We start from the raw sequence: 27,117 nt of genomic DNA, 5'->3' as shown, positions 1-27,117 counted from the left end.
ATCATTTATGACATCACAATGGCAACATTCCAACATGTCACTGATGATGTTGCAGTTTATGTGACATCATTTATGACATCACAATGGCAACATTCCATCATGTCACTAATGATGTCACAGTTTATGTGACATCATTTATGACATCACAATGGCAACATTCCATGATGTCACTGATGATGTCACAGGAGAGTTAGTTTAATCTGATTGTCAAGACTTTCTGGCAATTGTAGTGTCCCATGTGTCTACTACTACTCTGTCAATCTCTGTGAGAAATCCTTGACTTCATTGGAGGAACTATGACTACTACTATGTTGATGTTAATTTGAAAAAACTAAATACGGTCAAATTTATTTAACTGTTCTATGCCTTAAAGGTCCCATATTATAAAAAGTGAGATGTTCAGGTATTTTTTTTATTATAAAGCAGGTTTAAGTGCTATATAAATAATATGAAAGAAGTGAAATACTCAATCCATACTCGTACCCGTCTGCGAGTGGCCCTTCTGCGTGCGCGTGGCATTGTCAAAAAACACTTGGTTTTTGATCCGTGATTGATGGGCGTAACGGGGGTTCTATAAGTAAACTTTCGACGACGTTCCGTGATGTCACTTGTGATGTCACAGTTTATGTGACATCATTTATGACATCACAATGGAAACATTCCATCATGTCACTAATGATGTCACAGTTTATGTGACATCGTTTATGACATCACAATGGCAACATTCCAACATGTCACTGATGATGTCACAGGAGAGTTAGTTTAATCTGATTGTCAAGACTTTCTGGCAATTGTAGTGTCCCATGTGTCTACTACTACTCTGTCAATCTCTGTGAGAAATCCTTGACTTCATTGGAGGAACTATGACTACTACTATGTTGATGTTAATTTGAAAAAACTAAATACGGTCAAATTTATTTAACTGTTCTATGCCTTAAAGGTCCCATATTATAAAAAGTGAGATGTTCAGGTATTTTTTTATTATAAAGCAGGTTTAAGTGCTATATAAATAATATGAAAGAAGTGAAATACTCAATCCACAGAGAAATACACACAGCCCGTATTCACAAACTATGCCTTTAAACGAGCCATCAGGATTACTGTACATTTGTGATGTCACGAATCTACGATACGTGAGTGTTTTTGAGCTCTCTTCACGTCGATTTGCCACTCATTCATTTGGAGCAAAGAAATCGCGCTTTCGCGCATTTTTTTCGGAGACCACTACGCGAATCTCTTAGACAGGTCATAGCACACCATTCCCGGTCATTACGCACATTTTGATGTACTTTTTTTACAGGTGTTGGCAACGCTGAGGGAGGAGTAGCGCGGCAAAAACCGTAAGAAGAGGAATAGTAAGACTTCATGGGTGGGGGCTAGGGGTGGTGTGTGTGTGGAAGGGGGGGGCAGATTCAGACTGTCTGAGGTCCATAGTGAGGTCATAACTGTAGGCCCTTTCGCTGCGTGCGTGTCTGTCAGTGGTTGCCATGGTGATTGGGGGGCCGTGAGGAGTGTTTAGTTTCCTGTTAACATACAGTAAGAGTTGAGGGATTTTATTTTGAAAAGTAGGTGAATACTTAGTTCCTGTTATCATACAATGAGAGTTGGGGGCTTTTAATCACAGATGTAATTGATCACATTAATTATGGCCCTGATCCATTGAAGCCCTGGTTTAGAGCATGCTGGCTCACTGAAATGGCGTGATACAGTAAATAGTGTGCGTGTGTGTGTGTGTGTGTATGTGTGTGTGTTAGTTAGTCAACCTGCTCTGATTGGCTAATGTGAATCAGCTGTCTAGCAGCAATCTGAAGTTGCCGTGGTGATTGGCCACTGCTGCAGTGGGGCAGTTTATAATAGGAGTTAACCAGAGACGTACATGTCATAAAAGTGCTTCTACGACAGAAACCGTGACTCCTATCGCTTAGATTGTTCATGACACCAGTTGGGAGTCTCTGATGAACAAATGGTGCGACATTTGGGTCTGTAGTTTCAAAAATGTGACCTCGGCGGCAGTTTCGAAAAGTAGTAACTTTTTTCTCTGATCCAAAAAATTCTGTGAAATTTAATATGGGGCCCTATGGGAGCGAAGCCTGCAGTTGCTCTCACGTTCAGGCATGCGTCGCCAAACGTGTAAGTCCGACTGATTCCATAGCTACATGTTTGCGACCGGCACAAAAATACCTACGTTTTGATGTATTAATTGTGTATGAGGAGTGGACGTTGTGGGCTACAGAGCAATTTGTTCGGAAAATTTTCAAAAGATTTGAAAGCTTTCCCGCACTCTAGCGATGATGTCACACACTCTAGCCCTTAACGACCCACGCAATACACACCCATTATAAAATCTGAAACGGTCTGAAAATTTCACAAAACGTAAACTGCGATTTCGTGAAAACCGTGCCAGCTATCAAAAAATTTCCATTTGGCCAAATAAAGTCCCAAGTCTCGTGACCCGTTTAAACTTTTAATCCCGTTTCTACGTTAAAGTATGGCGAATCTGTATGGCCCCAAAGAGGAGTGTTTATGAGCACTCGTCACGTCGATTTTCAATGCATTCCAATGGAGCAAAAAAATCGCGCTTTCGCGAGATTTTCTCGGGAACCGCTGCGCGAATCTCTTAGTCAGGTCATAGCACACGATTCCCGATCATTCCGCACGTTTTGATGTACTTTTTGTATAGGTGTTGGCAACGCTGCCGGAGGAGTAGCGCGGCAAAGTTTAGGCAGAAGTCAGAAGAAGAAATAAACGCGTCGAATAATAGACCAGTGTGCTTTGCACAAGGCTTTGCCTTGTGCTTCTAGGCACACTGGAACTAGAAAAATTCGCAAGAAATTTTGACCAGTGTGCCTGTTGCTGGGGGATGGGTGGGGGCTAGGGATGGTGTGTGTGTGGAGGGGGTGGCAGATTCAGACTGTCTGAGGTCCATAGTGATGTCAGCACTGTAGGCCCTTTCGCTGCGTGCGTGTCTGTCAGTGGTTGCCATGGTGATTGGGGGGCCGTGAGGAGTGTTTAGTTTCCTGTTAACAAACAGTAAGAGTTGAGTGACTTTATTTTGAAAAGTAGGTGAATACCTAGTTCCTGTTATCATACAATGAGAGTTGGGGACTTTTAATCACAGGTGTAATTGATCACATTAATTATGGCCCTGATCCATTGAAGCCCTGGTTTAGAGCATGCTGGCTCACTGAAATGGCGTGATACAGTAAATAGTGTGCGTGTGTGTGTGTGTGTGTGTGTGTGTTAGTCAGCCTGCTCTGATTGGCTAATGTGAATCAGCTGTGTAGCAGCAATCTGAAGTTGCCGTGGTGATTGGCCACTGCTGCAGTGGGGCAGTTTATAATAGGAGTTAACCAGAGACGTACATGTCATAAAAGTACTTCTACGACAGAAACCGTGACTCCTATCGCTTAGATTGTTCATGAGACCAGTTAGGAGTCTCTGATGAACAAATGGTGCGACATTTGCGTCTTTAGTGTCAAAAATGTGACCTCGGCGGCAGTTTCCAAAAGTAGTATTTTTAGTTTTATATTAACCAAATAAAAAGAATAAAAAAAGAAAATACTAAGGTTTCGCACCTACTAAAACATCTCACATACTGTTTTAGCGTACTAAATAGCATATTAATATGAAGTTTTGGACGCAACCACAAACTGTGATTTCACTGATGATGTCACCGGAATGTTTGTTTAGTCTGAATGACAGAGATCATTGACTTCATCAGAGGAACTATGAATACTACTATGTGAATGTTAATTAAAAAAATCTAAATACGGTAAAATATACTACCTCAAAAAAAACACTGAGGCAAATGAATAGCATTAAAACTTAATGCATTAATGTGTTGCACCCTTAAAGAGACATGACTCCATCTTCCTTTTGGCAACTTTTACTCTTCCCAATTCTGTCAAAGTTATCTTTTACACAAAGCAATCAGTACGGCTTGCACACAAAACGTAAACAGCAAGCACGTTTTCTAGTCGCTACTGCGCTGACTGATGACATCATCACACTCTGAACTTTGACCTTTGCCATAATAACATTGCGCTGACTGATGACATCACATTACTCTGATCTTTGACCTCGTGAAAATAACAAATTAGATAATAGTGTAGTGTAGTGTATATTTCTTCTTAGATAACTTAAATCTATTCTAGGTCAATAAAATGTAAATTATATAATATTTCTAGATCGCAACAAATGCTTACCGTTCATGTTCATGAATACTACTATGTGAATGTTAATTAAAAAAATCTAAATAAAGCAAAATATACTACCTAAAAAAAACCACTAACACAAACCAGTAGCATTAATGCTAGATGCATTAATGCTTATGCTTCATGTTTTTTAATGGCGTTGCCTAGCGTCTGCGTCGGGCAACCCTCCGTCTGCGGTACCTCCGTCTGCGGACACCGGCGGTCTTGCGAGGTCTCCGCCTTCGGCTGGAGGACCTGCGTCCCCGTCTGCGAGTGGCCCTTCTGCGTGCGCGTGGCATTGTCAAAAAACACTTGGTTTTTGATCCGTGATTGATGGGCGCAACGGGGGTTCTATAAGTAAACTTTCGACGACGTTCCGTGATGTCACTTGTGATGTCACAGTTTATGTGACATCATTTATGACATCACAATGGAAACATTCCATCATGTCACTAATGATGTCCCAGTTTATGTGACATCATTTATGACATCACAATGGCAACATTCCATCATGTCACTAATGATGTCACAGTTTATGTGACATCATTTATGACATCACAATGGCAACATTCCAACATGTCACTGATGATGTTGCAGTTTATGTGACATCATTTATGACATCACAATGGCAACATTCCATGATGTCACTGATGATGTCACAGGAGAGTTAGTTTAATCTGATTGTCAAGACTTTCTGGCAATTGTAGTGTCCCATGTGTCTACTACTACTCTGTCAATCTCTGTGAGAAATCCTTGACTTCATTGGAGGAACTATGACTACTACTATGTTGATGTTAATTTGAAAAAACTAAATACGGTCAAATTTATTTAACTGTTCTATGCCTTAAAGGTCCCATATTATAAAAAGTGAGATGTTCAGGTATTTTTTTTATTATAAAGCAGGTTTAAGTGCTATATAAATAATATGAAAGAAGTGAAATACTCAATCCATACTCGTACCCGTCTGCGAGTGGCCCTTCTGCGTGCGCGTGGCATTGTCAAAAAACACTTGGTTTTTGATCCGTGATTGATGGGCGTAACGGGGGTTCTATAAGTAAACTTTCGACGACGTTCCGTGATGTCACTTGTGATGTCACAGTTTATGTGACATCATTTATGACATCACAATGGAAACATTCCATTATGTCACTAATGATGTCACAGTTTATGTGACATCGTTTATGACATCACAATGGCAACATTCCAACATGTCACTGATGATGTCACAGGAGAGTTAGTTTAATCTGATTGTCAAGACTTTCTGGCAATTGTAGTGTCCCATGTGTCTACTACTACTCTGTCAATCTCTGTGAGAAATCCTTGACTTCATTGGAGGAACTATGACTACTACTATGTTGATGTTAATTTGAAAAAACTAAATACGGTCAAATTTATTTAACTGTTCTATGCCTTAAAGGTCCCATATTATAAAAAGTGAGATGTTCAGGTATTTTTTTATTATAAAGCAGGTTTAAGTGCTATATAAATAATATGAAAGAAGTGAAATACTCAATCCACAGAGAAATACACACAGCCCGTATTCACAAACTGTGCCTTTAAACGAGCCATCAGGATTACTGTACATTTGTGATGTCACGAATCTACGATACGTGAGTGTTTTTGAGCTCTCTTCACGTCGATTTGCCACTCATTCATTTGGAGCAAAGAAATCGCGCTTTCGCGCATTTTTTTCGGAGACCACTACGCGAATCTCTTAGACAGGTCATAGCACACCATTCCCGGTCATTACGCACATTTTGATGTACTTTTTTTACAGGTGTTGGCAACGCTGAGGGAGGAGTAGCGCGGCAAAAACCGTAAGAAGAGGAATAGTAAGACTTCATGGGTGGGGGTTAGGGGTGGTGTGTGTGTGGAAGGGGGGGGCAGATTCAGACTGTCTGAGGTCCATAGTGAGGTCATAACTGTAGGCCCTTTCGCTGCGTGCGTGTCTGTCAGTGGTTGCCATGGTGATTGGGGGGCCGTGAGGAGTGTTTAGTTTCCTGTTAACATACAGTAAGAGTTGAGGGATTTTATTTTGAAAAGTAGGTGAATACTTAGTTCCTGTTATCATACAATGAGAGTTGGGGGCTTTTAATCACAGGTGTAATTAATAACATTAATTATGGCCCTGATCCATTGAAGCCTGATTTAGAGCATGCTGGCTCACTGAAATGGCGTGATACAGTAAATAGTGTGCGTGTGCGTGTGTGTGTGTGTTAGTTAGTCAGCCTGCTCTGATTGGCTAATGTGAATCAGCTGTCTAGCAGCAATCTGAAGTTGCCGTGGTGATTGGCCACTGCTGCAGTGGGGCAGTTTATAATAGGAGTTAACCAGAGACGTACATGTCATAAAAGTGCTTCTACGACAGAAACCGTGACTCCTATCGCTTAGATTGTTCATGAGACCAGTTAGGAGTCTCTGATGAACAAATGGTGCGACATTTGGGTCTGTAGTTTCAAAAATGTGACCTCGGCGGTAGTTTCGAAAAGTAGTAACTTTTTTCTCTGATCCAAAACATTCTGTGAAATTTAATATGGGGCCCTATGGGAGCGAAGCCTGCAGTTGCTCTCGTGTTCAGGCATGTGTCGCAAATTGTGTAAGTCCGACTGATTCCATAGCTACATGTCTGCGACCGGCACAAAAATACCTACGTTTTGATGTATTAATTGTGTATGAGGAGTGGACGTTGTGGGCTACAGAGCAATTTGTTCGGAAAATTTTCAAAAGATTTCAAAGCTTTCCCACACTCTAGCGATGATGTCACGCGCTCTAGCCCTTAACGACCCACGCAATACACACCCATTATAAAATCTGAAACGGTCTGAAAAGTTCACAAAACGTAGACTGCGATTTCGTGAAAACCGTGCCAGCTATCAAAAAATTTCCATTTGGCCAAATAAAGTCCCAAGTCTCGTGACCCGTTTAAACTTTTAGTCACGTTTCTACGTTAAAGTATGGCGACTCTGTATGGCCCCAAAGAGGAGTGTTTTTGAGCACTCGTCACGTCGATTTTCAATGCATTCCAATGGAGAAAAAAAAGGCTTTGCCTTGTGCTTCTAGGCACACTGGAATAATACATTTTATTTGGTGGCGCCTTTCAGGACACCTTACAAAGATAGGTATATAATATAATATTTGATATAAAATATCAAAGTAATTCAAGTAAATACATAGTGTGTACTCACACACAGTAACATTTATCTACAAAAATATAAAGTACACATGAAGTGAGGAATAGACTAAAAGTGGAGTTTTTTCAGTGGAGTTCTGCATTAAAAACAGAAAAAGTAAAAGAAAAATGTACAAAGTGTGTCATCCAATCAGATGAGCCGGCTGCTTGCATGGTGAGCTGTGATTGGTGGATGAAGCAATACTCTACAGCGTGGTGGTAATAGTGTCTGAGCCCTCTAATCCAGGGGTCAGCAACCTTTAATAAAAAAAATAAATAAAAAAAATCTGTCTGGAGCCGCAAAACATTTGAGCATTGGGATGAAGGTAACACAGTTTATAGTCTAAGTATATAGTATATAAGTCTAAGGCAGTGAGGGCCAAAGTGCAAATGTGCGACGGAGTATTAGGGTCACTTTGAGGGAAAAAAAAAAAAATCTGAGATTTCCAGAATAAAGTCATAACTTTACGAGAAAAAAAGGCATAATATTACGAGAATAAAGTCAGAACTTTACAAGAAAAAACTCGCAATATTACGAGAATAAAGTCATAACTTTACGAGAATAAAGTCGTAATATTACGAGAGTAAAGTCATAACTTTACGAGAATAAAGTCGTAATATTACGAGAGTAAAGTCATAACTTTACGAGAATTATTTTTTTAATATTACGAGAAAAAAGTCATAAAAGTAAAAAAAAAAGAAAACAACTAGTAAAATTGCTACTTTATAATATTGACTTTATTCTCATAATACTACGACTTTTTTCTCCTAAACTTACTACTTTATTCTCATAATATTACAACTTTTTTTCTCATAAACATATGACTTTATTCCCATAATGTTAAAAAAAAAAATCTTTATTCTCGTTATATTATGACTTTATTCTCGAAATCTCAGATTTTCTTTTTTCCTCAATGTGGCCATAATACCCCGTCGTACCATAGACCTACAACAATGATAAATAAAAATGAAAATGTAACCAATAAACAGTTATTATTTCCATTTTTAAAAATCCACAGGGAGCCCCTGGAGAGGAGCTAAAGAGCAGCATGTGGCTCCGGAGCCGCAGGTTGGAGCAGTGTTCCTCATCACAGAGGGAACTCACAGCACTGTGCAGACCTCTCCAGTCTCTCCTTTTTTTGGCACCATCTGGGGCTCCAAGTTGGCTTGGTTGACACAACGTCTGTGACAGATTCCCCACAGCAAGTTTCCTTTTCCATATCTCCCGGACCAGACTACAGTTTATTCAAAACAAACTTGCTTGTATGACATGTGGTCAGACAAGAGGAGAAGAGGGAGAGCAAAATATAAAAAAGAGTAAGTGGTTGAAATAAACCATTGCCAAATGTCATTATCACTTCTTTGGAAAAATAAAACATGATTGAAATTCTGATTAAAATGCTTCAACAGCGACACCTGCTGGGAACCTGAAGATTATGTTGAGATGCAGCTCAGCATTGTGTGTCAAGTTGCATTAATTAATGAATTAAACAACAATTAATTAATTAAAATAAATTGTAAATGTGTATAAAGGCTTAGAACATTACGATTGAAGTATTATGTCTCATAAGTTGCAGCAATTTTTGGGGTTGATACCATTCATTACACAGATTTGGTGGTAAATTTAACAATTTATTTTACCACTCGAGAATTGATAAAAATAATAATGATAATAATGATCAATAATCCCTCCAAAATACCAAATGAAGACACCAAGACTTTGAGGAACACCATAGAAAAAGCTGTGATTTGGTATTGGTATTTGGTGTCTTTTGACAAGAATTGCATTTTACAGCGATTGGATGGCGAGCACTTGTGTTGTGTAAACTGCTCAGAAATCCCCTTATTGTCAATCTAGCTAGAGAAAGCCATCCATCCTCTGAATGCTCTAGGTCTCTGGTTTGATCCATCCATCCTCTGAATGCTCTAGGTCTCTAGTTTGATCCATCCATCCTCTGAATGCTCTAGGTCTCTAGTTTGTGGCTGTAAAGTTTCATGAGGCTGTGATTATCCTAGAGGTCACCACAGGTCATTTTATACAGTGAGGTCAAGTTTCAAAAAAGGTCTCAGTGCAATGAAATGGCTACTATGGGGACAAACGTCATCACACATGAATACAGTTGGGCTCATTAGATCCACAAGAGTCTCAGCATTACAGTGATACCCACTTTATGTAATTCCAAGACTGTTTAGGGACTCCAGTATGCAGAAATGCAGAAAATTCAAATACACCATTTTAGTAGGCAAAAATAACACATTTATACTGCATGGTTTTTGCCACAAACTGCATGTGATTATCATAAAGTGGGCATGTCTGTAAAGGGGAGACTCATAGAACCTATTTTCATTCACATATCTTGAGGTCAGAGGTCAAGGAACCCCTTTGAAAATTGGTCATGCCAGTTTTTCCTCGCCAAAATTTAGCCCAAATTTGGAGCGTTATTTTGCCTCCTTCCCGACATGGTAGCATGACATAGTTGGTACCGATGGATTCCTTAGATCTAGTTTCATATGATATCTGTCTCTTTACTCTAGTCCTAAAACCTGAAACCACTAGAGCCTCTGAAAGACAGTAAAGTCAGTCGGGATGGCCCACAATCCCGCAGGTCTCAGGGGGTTTTAATGTGATTAAAAATTGAAATGTGTTTCTGTTTATGAAACACGTTTGAAGTATTTAGGTTGTTTTATAATTCAAATAGTTACACTGACATCTAATAGTACAAATGGTAGTAAGCATATGCTTAATTAATGTTACGATTAAGAGGGGGTCCTTGGAAAATGTTTACTCCTGTAATGGGTCCCTACCCCCAAAAAGATTGAGATTGATTTACACTATTTCTGTGTGCATATGTAAGTACGTCACTATAAAGCACAAAACCAGATATCACAAAGGCCCAATATGGAAATTACGTCCGCTTTTTACATCAACAGTCACTACAAAAGGAACAAGTCTACTATCTTGAAACGAAGCAGACCAGCGGATCAGCCTCGTATAAAGAAAATCAATCTGTGTCTCACCCCTGTGGTATTTTTCCTTCTCAGGACAAATCCATTTTAAAAACACCGTAATAGATATGATAGTTATTGTGACAGTAAAGATTAGATTTTTTTTTTAAAACCACATGCCCCCTTTTAGCTAGACAATAGCCGGTCTGTATCTCCTGTTGCTGCCTTTAAAGTATTTATAACCATTTTTGATCTGTGGAATATAGAAAAATTGGGGCCAGACAGCACAGATGTGATAGCAATATGTTACCCAGATCCCTTCTCTGAATTTGTTCTGGCATTACAGAATGATACAAGCTGATACAAGATAGGACATAAAATAGGGAAAGCGATGAATCTACCTGCACCCGTATTATTGCTTTGCCTGACTTCACATTACAATGGAGCCTCCTGCTGCTCCGGGAGGAGTAACGAATTGCATTGTTGATGTGCTGCAGATGTGCGTTCGAACCCACGGGGGAGAACAAAACAATCTGTTGTGTTTTACTCAAATCCCATCCCAACCTGGAGGAACGATTTACACACACACGCAATGAGCTCACAGCGGCGCTTTCAGATGTGTGTGTGCGCCGGAGACACATCTTTATTGGGACTGATCCATGTGGGAGGATTGACTGTGATTGTCTGTCAGTGTAATGAATGAAGTGTGACGGCTGTCGTCTCTGGCTAACTCACACTTACATAACTCCAGCTCTCTCTCTTGCGTTCTCTTTGTGGTTTCTTCCTGTTTTGTTTTTTTTGTGTTGAAAGCAGCTTTGATGTGGCCAATAAGTCAGATCCAGTAATGAAGCACTTGGCTTTGTTCACACTGGCATATGGCCTCATTTGGCTATAACAACCCACCCACAAAGTAAAGTGGACCTGAGTCAGGCTTTCCACAAGCCAATTTGTTCTGAAGTTCAAACTTTGTATAAAAAGAAAGACAAAGTCTCACTGTAAAAACAGTAGTAGTTTTTATACTACTAATAAAAAACGGAATAACGGTATTATTAAAGGGGACATATCATGCTCATTTCCAGGTTCATACTTGTACCTTGGGTTTCTACTAGAACATGTTTACATGCTTTAATGTTCAAACAACACTTTATTTTTCTCATACTGTCTATCTGAATATAGCTGTATTCACCCTCTGTCAGTAAGCTCCGTTTTAGCGCATTTCAACGGAATTGCGTTGCTAGGAAACAGCTTGGTTGCATGTTCACTTCCTGTCAGCTGATGTCATTCACATACACTGCAACAGGAAATAAACTGCTGACAGATTTAGAATGTTTATGTTTTTACACTATGAAATTGTCCAAATATTGTAGATTTGTGACATCACAAATGGACAGAAATCCTGACGGCTTGTTTCAAACGCAGAGTTCATGAATACGGGCTGTGTGTGTTTCTCTGTGGATTCAGCGTTTTGATACTTTCACAGTATTCATATAGCACTTAAACCTGCTTAATAAACTCGGAAAAAAAAGTTTGGAAACTTGTGTTTGGTGGATTATTTCTCTGTTGTATCAATGCTAATTGACATTGTATTTTACATCGTTGGAAAGCCTGTTTATTTACTTTCACAATGATGTCCAACTTGTAAGGATCATGCATTTGTGGGATGATCAGCACAGCTGATTATGTGGGTAGCACCCAAGTGAAATTTGCCAAAATTCAGTGTAGTCTCCTGTTGGTATTGACTCTTGTTTTGAGTTGTTTGGTGGATTGGATGATTGAACGCTCTATCAGTAAAAGGAACAAACAAGACATATTGGCTATTTTACACTTTATTAATTTAATACACCGTCAGGAGCCTCAGTAGCGGTTGAAGATCCATACGCAGCCACAACAGCCTGGCACCTCCTCCTCATGCTGGTCACCAACCTGGTCCCACGTTGCTGTGGGATGGCGTTCCATTCCTCAACCAGGATTCAACTTTGTTTTGCAGAACACCAGCTTCAACTTGCCCTATCGCACGGGCCTTATCCAGATAATGAAAACCTGGCATGCCGATGCTTGGAGCAGACACCGAATGATCACTTTAGTAGGGCGCAGCACCCAGCAGGCCCCATGCACATCAGGCACTTGAGTGGCAGCACCTGGAGCTCAAAACAAGAGTCAATACCAACAGGAGAATACACTGTTTAGCATTGGCAGAGAATTTCGGTAAATTTCACTTGGGCGCTACCCACATAATCAGCTGTGCTGCTCATCCCACAAATGCATGATCCTTACAAGTTGGACATCATTGTGAAGGTAAATAAACAGGCTTTCCAACCATGTAAAATACAATGACCATTAGCATTGTAACAACAGAGAAATAATCAGCCAAACACAAATTTCCCGTAAAAAATTTCCCAGAGTTTATTTCGAGGTACTTGTGCATCTTGCCAGCACCATTTCCCAGCATCAGAGAAAAGAAAGAAGAGTTGTGGGGGAAAAAACGGAGCTGTAAACTCATTAATGAGATAATCCTCAAGACTATCAGCCTTGTATCTTAATTGTGTGATCAGTGTATAAGATATGATGCATTGTCATAGATTAAAGGGACTATTTGTAACTTTGTAAGCGTATAAATGTAGCGGGTCGTCACACATGCGCGCTCGCATATGCGCGTTCGCGTGTAGCCGCTGTACCCTCCTCCTCTGCCTGCTCGCCTTCACTCAGACAGCTCAGCTCGCTCCACCTCTAGACGTGAACGCGCGCTCATTCCACACTGCAGAAGAGTTAGTTTAGCTCTGAGAATATCTAGTGAATGCACAGGGGACGTTTGTGCAGAAATAACTGCTGCAGCTCCTCCAGACCAACAGAGGTTTTCCGTGTCTTGTGAAGTGATGGAGCTCTACAGAGATTTACGTTGTCTTCTCGTTACCGACCGGGTGCCGGTGTCTCCTCTGCTCTCTCCGGCTGCGGGCGGAGAGAGCAGGGAGACACGCTGGAGAGCCCCGCTGCCTCAGCCTGTACTTAGGCAGGAAAAGCCAACACTAGGATCAGATCTAAATCATGTTCATGGAGAGACCTTCGTCTGGTCAGCTAACAATACTGCCAAGCAGCTGAAATATAGAGTGATATTGTGGTTTTAGCTGACGTGTGTCGCCTCACTGTTTTGAGTGATGCTCGTTCAATTATATTGAGAGCGAGCAAGTGCGAGCCCGACGCTGACTTTCGTTGATTTCACGACCACAGGTGTCGCTGTTAAGAAGCATTTCTGAAAGTTACAAATAGTCCCTTTAAACAACCCAACAGTAGAAAGTACATTTTATTTGAATCAGCTCCACCTCAATTAGCGGCAACATTAAACTGTTGTTTACACATTATGCATCAACTTTTACTTTTGATACATAAAGTTAAAACATTTTTAAAAATAAAAAGTATAGCCTTTCTATAGGGTAGTTTTTATTGTTGGTGTCGGTCGGAGTTCGCCTTTCATGTGCAGGATTCAAGTAACGTACCCACGTAATTCCCAGTATTCACAGTAAATAATGCATACATGTACCGGACATGATTTGGTGAACAAAGGCTGGTGTGTATTTGAATGCAGTTGATGGCACTTGGTGATTGTTGGAAAGAGCAACGATGACGGTTTAGGTGATTTATAAGTACAGCTGATCTCAACATAAACAAAAATACACATGGATGATGGCGCAAGCTGAACAGAGAGGGGGGGCAATCGTACTCGGGTAACTTGGCGGGGGTCTGTGCTCTCCGAGTGCCATTCTAGTTAATATTATTTTCTGTTTCTGCCATAAGATCCCCCTAATTGTTATACACTGTTCCTATAAGTCAATTATCTGAACCCCCCCAAAGGAAAGGGAATAAAAGAGCATCCCAAATGTATTACTGCTCTCAATGTTCTTGTTGTCCTTGCTTTCATTTTTGTTGTACCTTGGCTGTGTTTTAAAGTTGTTGTTTTTTTTGATGCGCATTCATGTTGAACTCTTGAAGTCTTATTTGTATCCCCCAATTATTCTGTCATTGCTTTCCCTCTCCGTCTGCTACACGGACGAACTTCATCCTTTCATCTACAGAACAATGGAGAGCAGACAGCAGTCGCCGCCGCTCATCGCTTTCGGAACGAGGATGCATAATGCATGACGTGCGCCCGTACAAAGTCGAATGGCACACAGAGCCGCCACGCAAACACCGTCATCTCACAAACACACACACACACTGACGCACTCCATCGTGAATGTCGGTGAGTGCACTTTGAAAATGCATTTTATGCATTCAGTCAAACCGCTATTTACTGCGGGCTTAAGGGCTAATATGGTGAAGCGTGTGGTTTTCGGAGCAGCTGATTGATGCAGCTGCCCCTTTAGAAACTGGCCTGGCATTTAGTACGCCAAAAGAGGATAAACACATGCAGACGTACACACACACTTGTGCAACAAAGCTGTCAGCTTGGAAGGGATGATCTTTTTTTTTTTTTCTCCTTTCCTGTTTCGTTTCTCCATTCCCCTGTGTGTGTGTAAGTGTGTGTGTGTATGTGACAGCTAATGAGGTGGAGGCGGGTGTCAACCCTGTAAAGTCTCTTATATGGATGTAGAAATCAGTGAGAGGCGGCTGCGCTGCATCATTTACTGTGTAAGCAGCAGATACCCAGTCCTGATCTGTCTCTAATAGCTGCTCATCAGTGCTCCCTTAATCCCTTTACAGATTGTCTGTAATTTTACGAGGGGTGACCTATGAACACACACACACACATACGCACCATGCAGAAGCAATGCGACCCCTGCTGTGATAAGATCCCACAGACAACCCTTATAAATTCCCGACTACATTCCGCGTAAACCCCTCTCTCACACACACACACACGTTCCCGCAGCACGGTTTTAAGTAACAGCCGACAATTTATTTTAAACGGTTTGTAAAGACGGCGGAGAAGAGACCTGTTTGCTTTTGACATGTTTACATCGTCACACCCTCTCAACTCTGATAGGAATTCTTTGACATTTAATACGGTCGTAAAAGTGAATGCATGTTGTCAGAGAGATTTGTGTAGCTCGTGTGCATGCCAAGTGTCCTTTTTTTCCAGCAACCATTTATCATTTCAATCCTGCTATCAATATGCTGGAGTTTCATGAATACTTCATAGGAGGGCTGCTCGCCACGCGGTTGGTCTATCTATTTAGTGACTAAACGTGTTGACTTGCGATAAAAGAGAGGCTCTAGGGTTGAGTTCAACTGGTGACAAAAACCAAAACCATCAGTTATTTACACACCAAAGGAGTTGATTTTTACCGACAACTACGGAGATTTAAACGCTGCTAACAACAATTTGGCCCGTAAGCTTGACTGTCACCTAAAACGGCAATGTTAAAACATTAAAAAAGAAGATTGAATTGGCTGTAACGGCAAGCTGCCCACTGGTAAATGTTAGCTTCTCACTACTAGCTTGTCGGGAAGGAGGTTAAATCATTAATTTTAATTTAATAATTCTAATTTTATGGTTTTATTGTTTATACTTATTTATTTATCATCATCATTATAGTGTTTATTTTACTATATTTTGTTTATTAATCAACATTTTATTGCTGATCATTATCTCTTTTATTCCATTTTATTTTATTAAAATTTCATTATTTTAATAGAATCTGCTTATTTTAGTGTAGTTTCATAATTTGTATTTATTTATTTTTAGTGTTATTTCTATTTCCTTGTATTTTATTTATCTTTTATTATATTAAATACCCATCTTTTTATTGCTTTCTTATTCAATGAACTTTTATATTGGTTGTTGTGAATTAGTTTCTAAATCAATTTTTTTAACATTCTACATTCTTGTCAATCGTCTGTCCAGCACTTTGAATTGCATTTGACTTGTTTGAAAGTTGCTATATAAATAAAGTTTGATTGATTGATTGTTAACGCTCCAACGCGCTAAAATTTGGCGAGGAAAAACTGGCATGGACATTTCCAAAGGGGTCGCATTGAACTCTGACCTCAAGATATGTGAATGTAAATGGGTTCTATGGGTACCCACGATTCTCCACTTTACAGACATGCCCACTTTATGATGATCACATGCAGTTTGGGGCAAGTCATAGTCAAGTCAGCACACTGACACTCACTGGTTTCTGGACAATATTTGTCATTGTTTTGTGTTGATTTCCAGTATTATATATATATATATATATATATATATACGTATATACATATACATTTGCATAAAGCAGCATATTTGTCCGCTCCCATGTTAATAAGAGTATTAAATACTTGACAAATCTCCCTTTAAGGTGCATTTTGAACTGATAACAAATGTGCGATTAATCGCAATTAACTACGGACAATCATGGGAAAATATTTTAATCGATTGACAGCCCTAAAAAAATAACCAAGTGCTTCAATTCAATCTACCGTCATTAGGCTGCTGGTTTATTTTATTTATACAACAAAAAGTGCTAAATATACAGCAGTCAAATAAAAATGTAAAAAAAAAATGCGATAGCAATCAAACACTGGTACCATTGGTTTGAGAATTCTCAGCTGCCCTGCAGATGTTTCACTTTGTCCAGAGCGATTGTCTTATTAAAAATTAAATTTCAAATGAAATGTATAATGTTTGCAGTAGTCACACAATGCAATGAAATTAAATTGAATTCGGGACATAGTGTTCCTGGCAGAACAAGGCACGTACACACACTGACCTCCGCCTCAGATGGGCTATGCTTAGCCCCAGACTGAACTTGTGGAAACGCCCCATGCAGCAGAATAAATGTCAGCTATAAATAGCATCACAAATTGGGTTTGATGTGATGAAAGTCTGAAGGATTACATGTTAAGTTGAAATACTTTCAACTCATGTGGATACATCTTCACCTCGGTTTGCATCTGTTCATATCCACTCATGTCTTAACATCAACTTTATATGCAATCATTTTCCCTCCATATGCCATCAGAATAATTTCAAAGATAATTTTTTCACAGTGATGTATGACTATTTCTCATTGAAAATGCCAGTGTCAGTGAGGAAGAACACAAGTAAGAAAGGCCCTCAAAGTTTACGCGATGATAACCTGTAACGCAAATTCATTTAAACACCACTAATTTCTTTAATGCATTAACACAACTTTGATTTTGAAAATACTGGCATCATGTGAAACAAGAAAAACCTAAGGAATCCATTGGTTCCAACCATGTCATACTAGCTTGTCAGTAAGGAGGTTAAATAACGCTCCAAACTTGTGCTAAATTTTGCCGAGGAAAAACTGTCATGGCCATTTTCAAAGGGGTCCCTTGACCTCTGACCTCAAGATATGTGAATGTAAATGGGTTCTATGGGTACGCACGAGTCTCCCCTTTACAGACATGCCCACTTTATGATAATTACATGCAGTTTTGGGGCAAGTCATAGTCAAGTCAGCACACTGACACACTGACAGCTGTTGTTGCCTGTTGGGCTGCAGTTTGCCATGTTATGATTTGAGCATATTTTTTATTCTAAATGCAGTACCTGTGAGGGTTTCTGGACAATATTTGTCATTGTTTCGTGTTGTTAATTGATTTCCAATAATAAATACATACATTTGCATAACGCAAGCATATTTGTCCACTCCCATGTTGATAAGAGTATTAAATACTAGACAAATCTCCCTTTAAGGTACATTTTGAACAGATAAAAAAAATGTGTGATTAATTTGCGATTAATCGCGATTAATTATGTGAATCACTTCAGTTTTTCTAGTTTCACATGATACCAGTATTTTCATTCTAGCTTTAAAACTGAGCCCGCTACAACCTCCAAAATATCAAATAGCGGCTGGGCCCGACGGCGACCCGTCGGATGTTTTTAGAGGTTAATTAAAAATTGCAAGTTGCGCTAAAGAAATTAGTGGCGTTAAAACGAATTTGCAAACTTTGAAAGCCCTAGTTTATATGCATCATTTTCACCCTCAGTCTGAACTCACCTTAAAAACAAAAATATATGCCATCAAAATATTTCCAGAGGCGTTTTTTCCACATTGCTGTATGACTATTTTTCATTTAAGAGCCTGTATATAAATGTCCCTCTGTAGCTCGTATGAGCAGCAGCAGCAGAAGGCCAAACGCATTGTTTAGCTTGGCTCGGCTGCCCTGCAGCAGATGATGTTTGATGACGGTGCTTAAAGGTGAATCGCTGCAAGTGGTGACTGGTGACACTGACCCTGGCTGACACTATCCGTTGAAAATAACTGATACTGGGTACACCTCGCTGGAACAAATGGGAGTGTTGGCTGTCTTTCTTTTTAGCTATTGATTTATACTGCGTGTGCGTTCGTGTCAGCGGGGTTGTTCTGTCACTGTGTAAATGGGTCTCTAGTCCCTACTGTTGCATATCACACACTCCCCCATTGCATGGAAATAGATGGCACAGAGGTTAGAGAGAGAGAGAGAGAGAGAGAGAGAGAGAGAGAGAGAGAGAGAAAGCTGAACACATTTCCGGCATACCTCTCTCTTGCTTGTTCTCTCCGTCTTCTCCCTCCCACTTTGGGCTGTGAGTGCCTCCCTAGCAGCACAATCCTGCTTCCCTCTCTCTCTCTATCTCTCTCTCTACCCTCTCTTGCTCCATCTCTACCTCTGGCACTCTCTCTCTCTCTCTCTCAGTCAAAGGGGGGGATTCTCCGTAACCAGCTGTAGCTTAATGTGATCCTCACTTCTCATCATTTTATTGATGTTCTCTTGTTTTTTCTCCTAAATTAAATCACTGTGCTGCCGATGTCACAGCTGGCAGTGTTTGGATGCTACCAAGGTGCACAAAGGGTAGAGAGGGAATGGAAGAGAACTTTTAAAGCTGTCAGTGTACCTTCCTTTTGAATCTTTGGATTGGTTTATTTGCTGGGGGGGATTGTAGTTGTAGTGGAAGACTCATTTAGGTTATTTTACTCCCCTTGAGACTGCTGGACTTTCCTTTTGTTCCACCTGCGTGTGTTTCACCTCTCAAATACTCTGGGACTTTTATGGCAATTTTTGCATTAAGTGCGAAGTTTGGAGGAGCCAAGTGAGACAAAGCATGGTTGATTGGAACCAAAGCTGAGTGCTGAACCCTTCTGTCCTGGGAGGCAGTCCAGGTAAGACTGTGTGTAATTCACTTGCATGCGCAGATGTAATTGTTTCTTCAAAGGTGCATTTACATGCATATGTGCTTAGTGGAGCACGCAGGTCTATTAGTGAGAACTGAAATGTAATATTAAGCCTGTCCCTGGTGCTTTAGGAACAGCACATGTCACAATTTCTGTCTGCATCTTGACATTTTAGGATTACACTGGACAAAGGGTGACTTCTGTGACCGGGTAAAAGTTCTCTGCGTTCCTTCAACAGTTGCATCAACATACGCTCCTATGTATGCATGCATCCCAAAAGCTTGCATCATTTTGCCTGCATGCTCTCAGAGAGTGAGGACGCATTTAGTCATCAGTGCTCTGACATTCTGGTGGCGTAATTAACACTCAGATAGATTATCACCCAATAAGTATTAGGGGATGCACCAATTACCGATACCGGATCGGATATCAGGGCCGATACTGACTCGTATAGCTGGATCGGATATCTGTGACAATGAAGCCGATCTATTCAATTCAATTCTATATTTATATGCTGTATACATTATATACTGGAATTAAAATTTCTTGTTTTGACCAATTTGTTGCTGCATTTAAAAGGTGTCTCTTTTTCTTTTTTTTCTTTTTTTTTAATTATTATTCTGTATGTGTGGTTGGTATGTTTGTGAGTCTGTCTGTAGATGTTACTTTTTGTTTTTGTTTTTTTGTCTGTTTGTGATGAAAATAAAGAAAATAATAATAATAATATATTTATTTTTTTACCAAGTTGCTGGTGTACGATTTATTATTTTAATAATAAATAACAATTAAGTTAAAATATATCTAAGTATTTATTTTTGTTACAGTTAGTTTAGTTAGGAAAGCAATGTTTAAGCCAAGCCTGAACATAAAAGGATGATCCCCAGTCACTTCCATACAGATTATTGATTAAACAGTGGTATCAGAGCAGTACTCGGTATCGGCCAATACCCAAAGACCAGGTATCGGTATCGGGACCGAAAAAGTCGGATCAGTGCAACCCTAATAAGGATACCTAACATTTCAGTGGGAAATTCTTTCGCTATAAGATATGCTAATTATGTCAGCATTAAAGCAGCAGTAGGTAGAAGTGGAGCAAATATGATTATTGTTTTTATAAAACGATCACTATATCCTGACAGTAGTGCATGAGACAGGTAATCTGAATAAAATCATGTGCTTCTGTGTCCTCCGGTGCTCCTAACGGCATCTGCAAGATTTCCCAGACCGGAGGAAAACAACCAATCAGAGCCAAGCTGGAGCCTTGCCGCCTCTAGAGCAGCTGTCAATCACTCGGGAACTCCAACCAAACGATCAAACTAGGAAGCGCTGATCAAAAATGAATCAATATTCTGTTACTGTAATGCCTATTTCTCCCCTCAAATGTTTTCAGAAACATCTTGTAGTGTACTGTTTAGCTGTAAAATGAGAAAATTTGTGACCCAGTTAGGTGTTGAGATCGGTTGAGGAAATACCAAGCACCGCCCACCAGCCGGAGCAAACTTTTTCATTTTACAGCTAAACAGTACATATAGGAATTACAGTAACAGAATATTGATTTATATTTGATCAGAGCTGCCTGGTTTGACCGTTTTTTTCGGAGTTTGCGAGTGATTGACAACTGCCTCCGTTGAATGAACAGCCAATGGGAACACTCTCTCTCTCTGAAATGACCTGTGATTGGTCAAAGTCGATTTTAGTCAAAGTCGATTTTGGTCAAAGTAGATTTTTTAAAGCCTGAAAACAGAGCCATGAGGAGGTTCAGAAGTCTAGTTATCTCTCAGAACACTTGAATTACAATATGCTGAAAGGTTATTATGGATTTTTCCCCCCAATGATGCCAAAAACAAGCTGCTTACTGCAGGTTTAAATGATCAAAATGCAACTTTCCAAATATGTTGCTGTCATTTTGTTTAGGGCTGTCCTCGACCAAAAAAATTCATCGTCTACTAATCGATTAGTTGATTTAATAGATAGATCTGTAAAATTGAGTTTTAAAACACAAAAGCACCACTTTAAATCTGGTGTTTACCAGAGATGTGCTCATAAGTTTCTTGTAAATAAAGTCATTCAGCGTGAAAAAAGCATAAAAAAATAACCATTCGACTAAAGAAGCATTCGTCAACTAATGCCGTGATCAGACTACACAATATTTTTGTCTTTGACGACGGTCGCCATGTCAGATCTAACGATCACAGCGCCATAAACTCTTGCAGTGTCTTGGTCGGGTGACTGGCAAGACTACACGTATGACCATGACCAATCACGGCACGTCGTATTACACGATTGCGCGCGAGTTCAGACATCATCGGGGAGGCGGTTGAAGCAACTGTCAATCATGGCGACAGAAGCATTGTGTGTGTGATGCTGGCGGTCTTGTGTTGCGAAAAGAAAGAAAAAACGGATGTGGATGCGCTCCTGGGTGGCACAGAGAGGACGGTACGGGCTGTCCATACATCAGTCAGTTTGGTTGTCCCACCTGACAGCAGCAAACTCGGCATCCCTCCTCCTTTTCGCCATGTTTGTTTATTACCGAGTGACCTGACTACGACTGCGCACTGGAGAGAGCACCTGATTGGTCAACGCAAAAGGAAAACGTTGTTGGAGTGTCGTCACACGAGGCGTGTCAAGAGAAAAATACTGACAGGCTAGACTTTTCCTCGGGGTGTCGTGGGGCGGTTGCCGTGTACTATGACACACTACACGAGATAAGATTGATTTTAACATACGACACTCATTTATCGTTCCCGATTCCCTAAAACAGCCGTGTCGGGCTAAAATCGGGCTGATATCGTGTAGTAACCGATTAGTCGACTAATCGACCAAGAGGGGGATAGCCCAAATTGTGTTTCTTGTTTCTTAAACCTCTTTGAATCAGACTGTGGCACTCCTGTTCACATTCACTCCAGACAGCTGCCATCTGAAAGCTTGTGTAACCTTACAAGAACGTACTTCGTGGTGTTTTATATTACTGTAAATAAAAATTGAATGAGCTCGAAGCTATTATTAGAGCTGCTTTCCCAGCCACGAGGATTTCATTTTCCTCACTGTGAGTGAGTTTTGTCACGGTAGGTCTCCACCTCTGCAACCATGCAAGCAGTCCGATTTTGCAAATATGACTAGTGGACATGGAGCCTGAAAAGCAGCTTTGCATTGAATGCAAGCTCATTAAATCCTTTCCCTGATGACTTCTTCTGTTACAAAAGGAGATTATGAATTGAATAAAACAGGCCAGTATAGTTTTTTCTCTGATTATAATAGCTCCCATTTATGTAAGATCCAATTCAATGGTTGGATACCAAATGTAAATTTTTCTGTACAGTTGCCAGCCTCACCCGTTACGTTTCTGTTCCCACGTGTCCAGATATGACCACGGTGTCCATGGAGCCTGTGGGAGTCCTCGTGGAAAGGGGCGCCAACGCCACCGACGCCCCTCTGAACGGGCATGAGGACTCAGGTGCCACCTTCACCATCGGCACCATCCTCTCCATCATGTGCTTCGTCGGAGTCTCGGGGAACATCTACACCCTGGTGGTCATGTGCCACTCCATGAGGACTGCCGCCTCCATGTACATCTACATCATAAACCTGGCTCTGGCAGATCTGCTGTATCTTCTCACCATACCCTTCGTCGTCTGCACGCACTTCCTGAAGGGGTGGTACTTTGGGGACGCAGGGTGCCGGATTCTGATCAGCATGGACTTCCTGACCATGCACGCCAGCATCTTCACGCTGACAATCATGAGCACGGAGCGTTACTTCGCGGTGCTCAAGCCGCTCGACACGGTCAAGCGGTCGAAAAGTTACCGGAAGGCCATTGCTCTGCTGGTCTGGGCCGCGTCCCTCATTCTCACCCTGCCAATGATCGTGAGCATTCAGCTAATGAAGGTGGGCAACAAGGCTATGTGTCAGCCCACGTTGTCGCCACTCTCCTACAAGGTTTACATCTCCTTCCTGTTTTGCACCAGCATCGTCGCTCCGGGACTGATCATCGGCTATCTCTACATCCAGCTCGCTCGCACTTATTGGGTCTCACAGACGGAAACCTTCAAACAGACAAAGAAGCTTCCCAATCAAAAGGTCAGTGCATCACAAGATAGTGTATGTCAACAGCCGGTTCGCACGATAAGGCGTATAAATGCCACGATAATGTGCAAGGTGTTTTTTCTTTCTTGATTTTTCTGAATGGAGTTTGGATCGAGCAGTGCCAGGCTATGCTAACATTGCAGCTGCTCCATTAACACTCCATCTAGGAATAAATACAGCAGCAGTGATGACATAAACTTTCGCAGTATGTATATATTGTTCCACACCACTTATATGATGCTTTTGATACACATGCTTTAATAAAAAAATTAAATACTTTGAACCTTGCATATTGTATGTCATGCTAATACCTTTTCACCTTGTATAAAATGTATAATATACTGACTAGTAAATGTTATCATTTACTATTGCTGAATGCTTCATTATAAGTTGTCTCTCATCCATCCATCCATCCATCTTCAACCGCTTATCCGGGATCGGGTCGCGGGGGCAACAGCTCCAGCAGGGGACCCCAAACTTCCCTTTCCCGGGCCACATTAACCAGCTCTGACTGGGGGATCCCGAGGCGTTCCCAGGCCAGAGTAGAGATATAATCTCTCCACCTAGTCCTGGGTCTTCCCCGTGGTCTCCTCCCAGCTGGTCGTGCCTGGAACACCTCCCAAGGGAGGCGCCCAGGAGGCATCCGTGCTAGATGCCCGAACCACCTCAACTGGCTCCTTTCGACGCAAAGGAGCAAGGACTCTACTCCGAGTCCCTCACGGATGACTGAGCTTCTTACCCTATCTCTAAGGGAGACGCCAGCCACCCTCCTGAGGAAACCCATTTCGGCCGCTTGCACCCGCGACCTCGTTCTTTCGGTCATGACCCAACCCTCATGACCATAGGTGAGAGTAGGAACGAAGATTGAACGGTAGATCGAGAGCTTTGCCTTCCGGCTCAGCTCTCTTTTCGTCACAACGGTGCGGTAAAGTGAATGCAATACCGCCCCTGCTGCTCCGATTCTCCGACCAATCTCACGTTCCATCGTCCCCTCACTCGCGAACAAGACCCCGAGATACTTAAACTCCTTCACTTGGGGTAAGGACTCATTCCCTACCCGGAGTAGGCAAACCACCGGTTTCCTGCTGAGAACCATGGCCTCAGATTTAGAGGTGCTGATTCTCATCCCGACTGCGTCACACTCGGCTGCGAACCGATCCAGTGAGTGCTGGAGGTCGCAGACCGATGATGCCAACAGGACCACATCATCTGCAAAAAGCAGCGATGAGATCCTCAGCACACCGATCTGCAAACCCTCCTCCACCCGACTACGCCTCGATATCCTGTCCATGAATATCACGAACAGGATTGGTGACAAAGCGCAGCCCTGGCGGAGGCCAACCCCCACCGGAAACGAGTCCGACTTATTGCCGAGGATCCGAACACAGCTCTCGCTTTGGGCGTACAGGGATTGGATGGCCCTGAGAAGTGCCCCCCTCACCCCATACTCCCGCAGCACCCCCCACAGTATCTCCCGGGGGACCCGGTCATATGCCTTCTCCAAGTCCACAAAACACATGTAGACTGGATGGGCATACTCCCAGGCCCCCTCCAGGATCCTTGCGAGAGTGAAAAGCTGGTCCGTTGTTCCACGGCCAGGACGGAATCCGCATTGTTCCTCTTCGATCTGAGGTTCGACTATCGGCCGAACCCTCCTTGTTCGTTGTCTTTCAATCAAATATTAAGATATGTGGAAAAAAACTGTTCACAAAACATTATAGACATGACCACTGACTATTTGTGTAACAATTTAGCCACAAATTCACATACTGACCATATACGGTCCAGACAGATACTCGGTTTTGACCGAGTCTTGTTTATTGACGTTTGTGACGTGTTTTCCGTAGTTGTATTACGTTGTTTCCGTACGTGTTTCACTTAGTTTACTTACTTATTTTAAACCCAATCGTTTCCCTTACCATAACTAAGTGGGTTTTTTTGCCTGAACTTAGCTGAGTGTTTTTTTGCCTGAACCTAACTAAGTGGTTTTCTTGCCTAAACCTAACTGTGAACATTTGCGTGGTGTACAAATGACACACGAAAAAGGCTAAAATGCGTCCTCATGACACGCAGAATGTCTGCGTAATGTCGTGGTATTTATAAGCCCTTCCCGTGAGACCGGGTTGATTTCAAAGGTTACAAGTGGTTCTATTTCACACAAGCTTGCTTTCTAAAGGCCTTTACACACCGGGAGGCGTGACGAGTAACTTACAGAAAAATGCAAAACACTCGCCTGTCAGTATAATACATCGAGAGCTTTTATTGTGAAAGGTAAGAACGGAAAGAGTGGATCTGGCCTGCACTGCCTTTGTCAAGGTTGAAAGGAGTAATAAAGTTTGCCGTCCTGATTCAGACTCCGGGGGGCCTCTGTGTTGTTGTTTTACAAATATAGGCGCAACTCAACCTGTTTCGCACAACTTGATTGGTTGATGCCTTTATTTGTGGTCTGAAAGATTGGGCTCAGTCTTAAAGCTAGAGTGGTATCATTAAAAACTAGAAAAACTAAGGAATCGATTGGTGCCAACCATGTCATGTTAGCTTGTTAGTTGTCAGGAAGAACACAAAATAACTCCAAAGTTGCACAAAATTTTGGCGAGGAAAAAAGTGGCACGGCCATTTTCAAAGGGGTTACTTGACGTCTGACCTCAAGATATGTGAATGAATACTCAGATATGAACAGAGTGAAAACTATATCTTATTAGATAAAACAGATGTTGACAAGCTGCATCATTTGCAGTTGAAAAAAGGTAATAAATTGTAATATATCTCATCACCATACTCAGCTTATCAAAAAATGTTTCAAATCGAAATAAGAATGTAACGTAACTTAAAGCTGATAACGCTGAAGTAGGCGAGATTGGAGCAAATATGATTAAAAAAGTTATTTTTTTATAAAACGGTCGCTATTTCCTGACAGTAATACATGAAAGAGGTAACCTGAAAAAAATCATGTGCCTCTGTGTCTTCCGGTGTCCTCCGGTGTCCTCTGGTGTTCCTAACGGCATCTGCAAGATTTCACAGACCGAAGGTATACAAGCAGTAAGAGCTGATCTGAGGTCTGCTGTCCAGCTGCTGTCTATGAGAGCTGGCCGTCAATCACTCGCGAACGCCGACCAAACGGTCAAATTAGGCAGCGCTGATCAAATCTGAATCAATATTATGTTACTGTAATGCCTATTTCTCGCCTCAAATGTTTTCAGAATAATCTTGTAGTGTACTGTTTAGCCGTAAAATGCGAACGTTTGTGAAGCCGCCGCCATTGTCAAATCTGTTGAAGGAATGCAAAGTTACGGTCACATGACCGGAGCGCAGCCAATAGGAACGCTCTCTCAATGAAATGACCTGTGATTGGTCAAAGTCTCCCGTCGCGGGCTAGAATTTTTAAAGCCTGAAAACAGAGCCATTAGGAGGTGCAGAAGTCTAGTTATCTCTCAGAACACTTGAATTACAATATGCTGAAAGGTTGTTATGGAATTTTTGCCCAATGATGCCAAAAATATACTGCCTACTGCCACTTTAAGTATCATGATAATATCTTATCGCGGGGCCCTCCCCTTGTAAAGACTTTAATAGTGATTTTTGGGCTTTACCGCTCATCTTCAAAGATGTATGCAGTGAATATTTGCAT

At 41.3% G+C, this 27,117-nt stretch overlaps 1 protein-coding gene across 1 annotated transcript in view; it reads left to right on the top strand.

The window, feature by feature from the left end:
• The first annotated feature begins 18,827 nt into the window (after window positions 1-18,827).
• uts2r (urotensin 2 receptor) overlaps window positions 18,828-27,117 on the top strand; it is a 79,936-nt gene continuing 71,646 nt past the window's right edge. The window contains exons 1-2 of the mRNA XM_074619153.1: window positions 18,828-19,394; window positions 22,768-23,483. Coding sequence (XP_074475254.1) covers window positions 22,770-23,483 — 714 coding nt within the window. The 5' untranslated portion in view covers window positions 18,828-19,394; window positions 22,768-22,769. The remainder of the gene's footprint in view (window positions 19,395-22,767; window positions 23,484-27,117) is intronic.

This window comes from Sebastes fasciatus, chromosome 20, assembly GCF_043250625.1.
Source record: "Sebastes fasciatus isolate fSebFas1 chromosome 20, fSebFas1.pri, whole genome shotgun sequence".
Lineage (NCBI taxonomy): Eukaryota > Metazoa > Chordata > Actinopteri > Perciformes > Sebastidae > Sebastes > Sebastes fasciatus.
The sequence above is the reverse complement of the archived record's forward strand: the minus strand, read 5'-3'. Positions and strand labels throughout refer to the sequence as shown.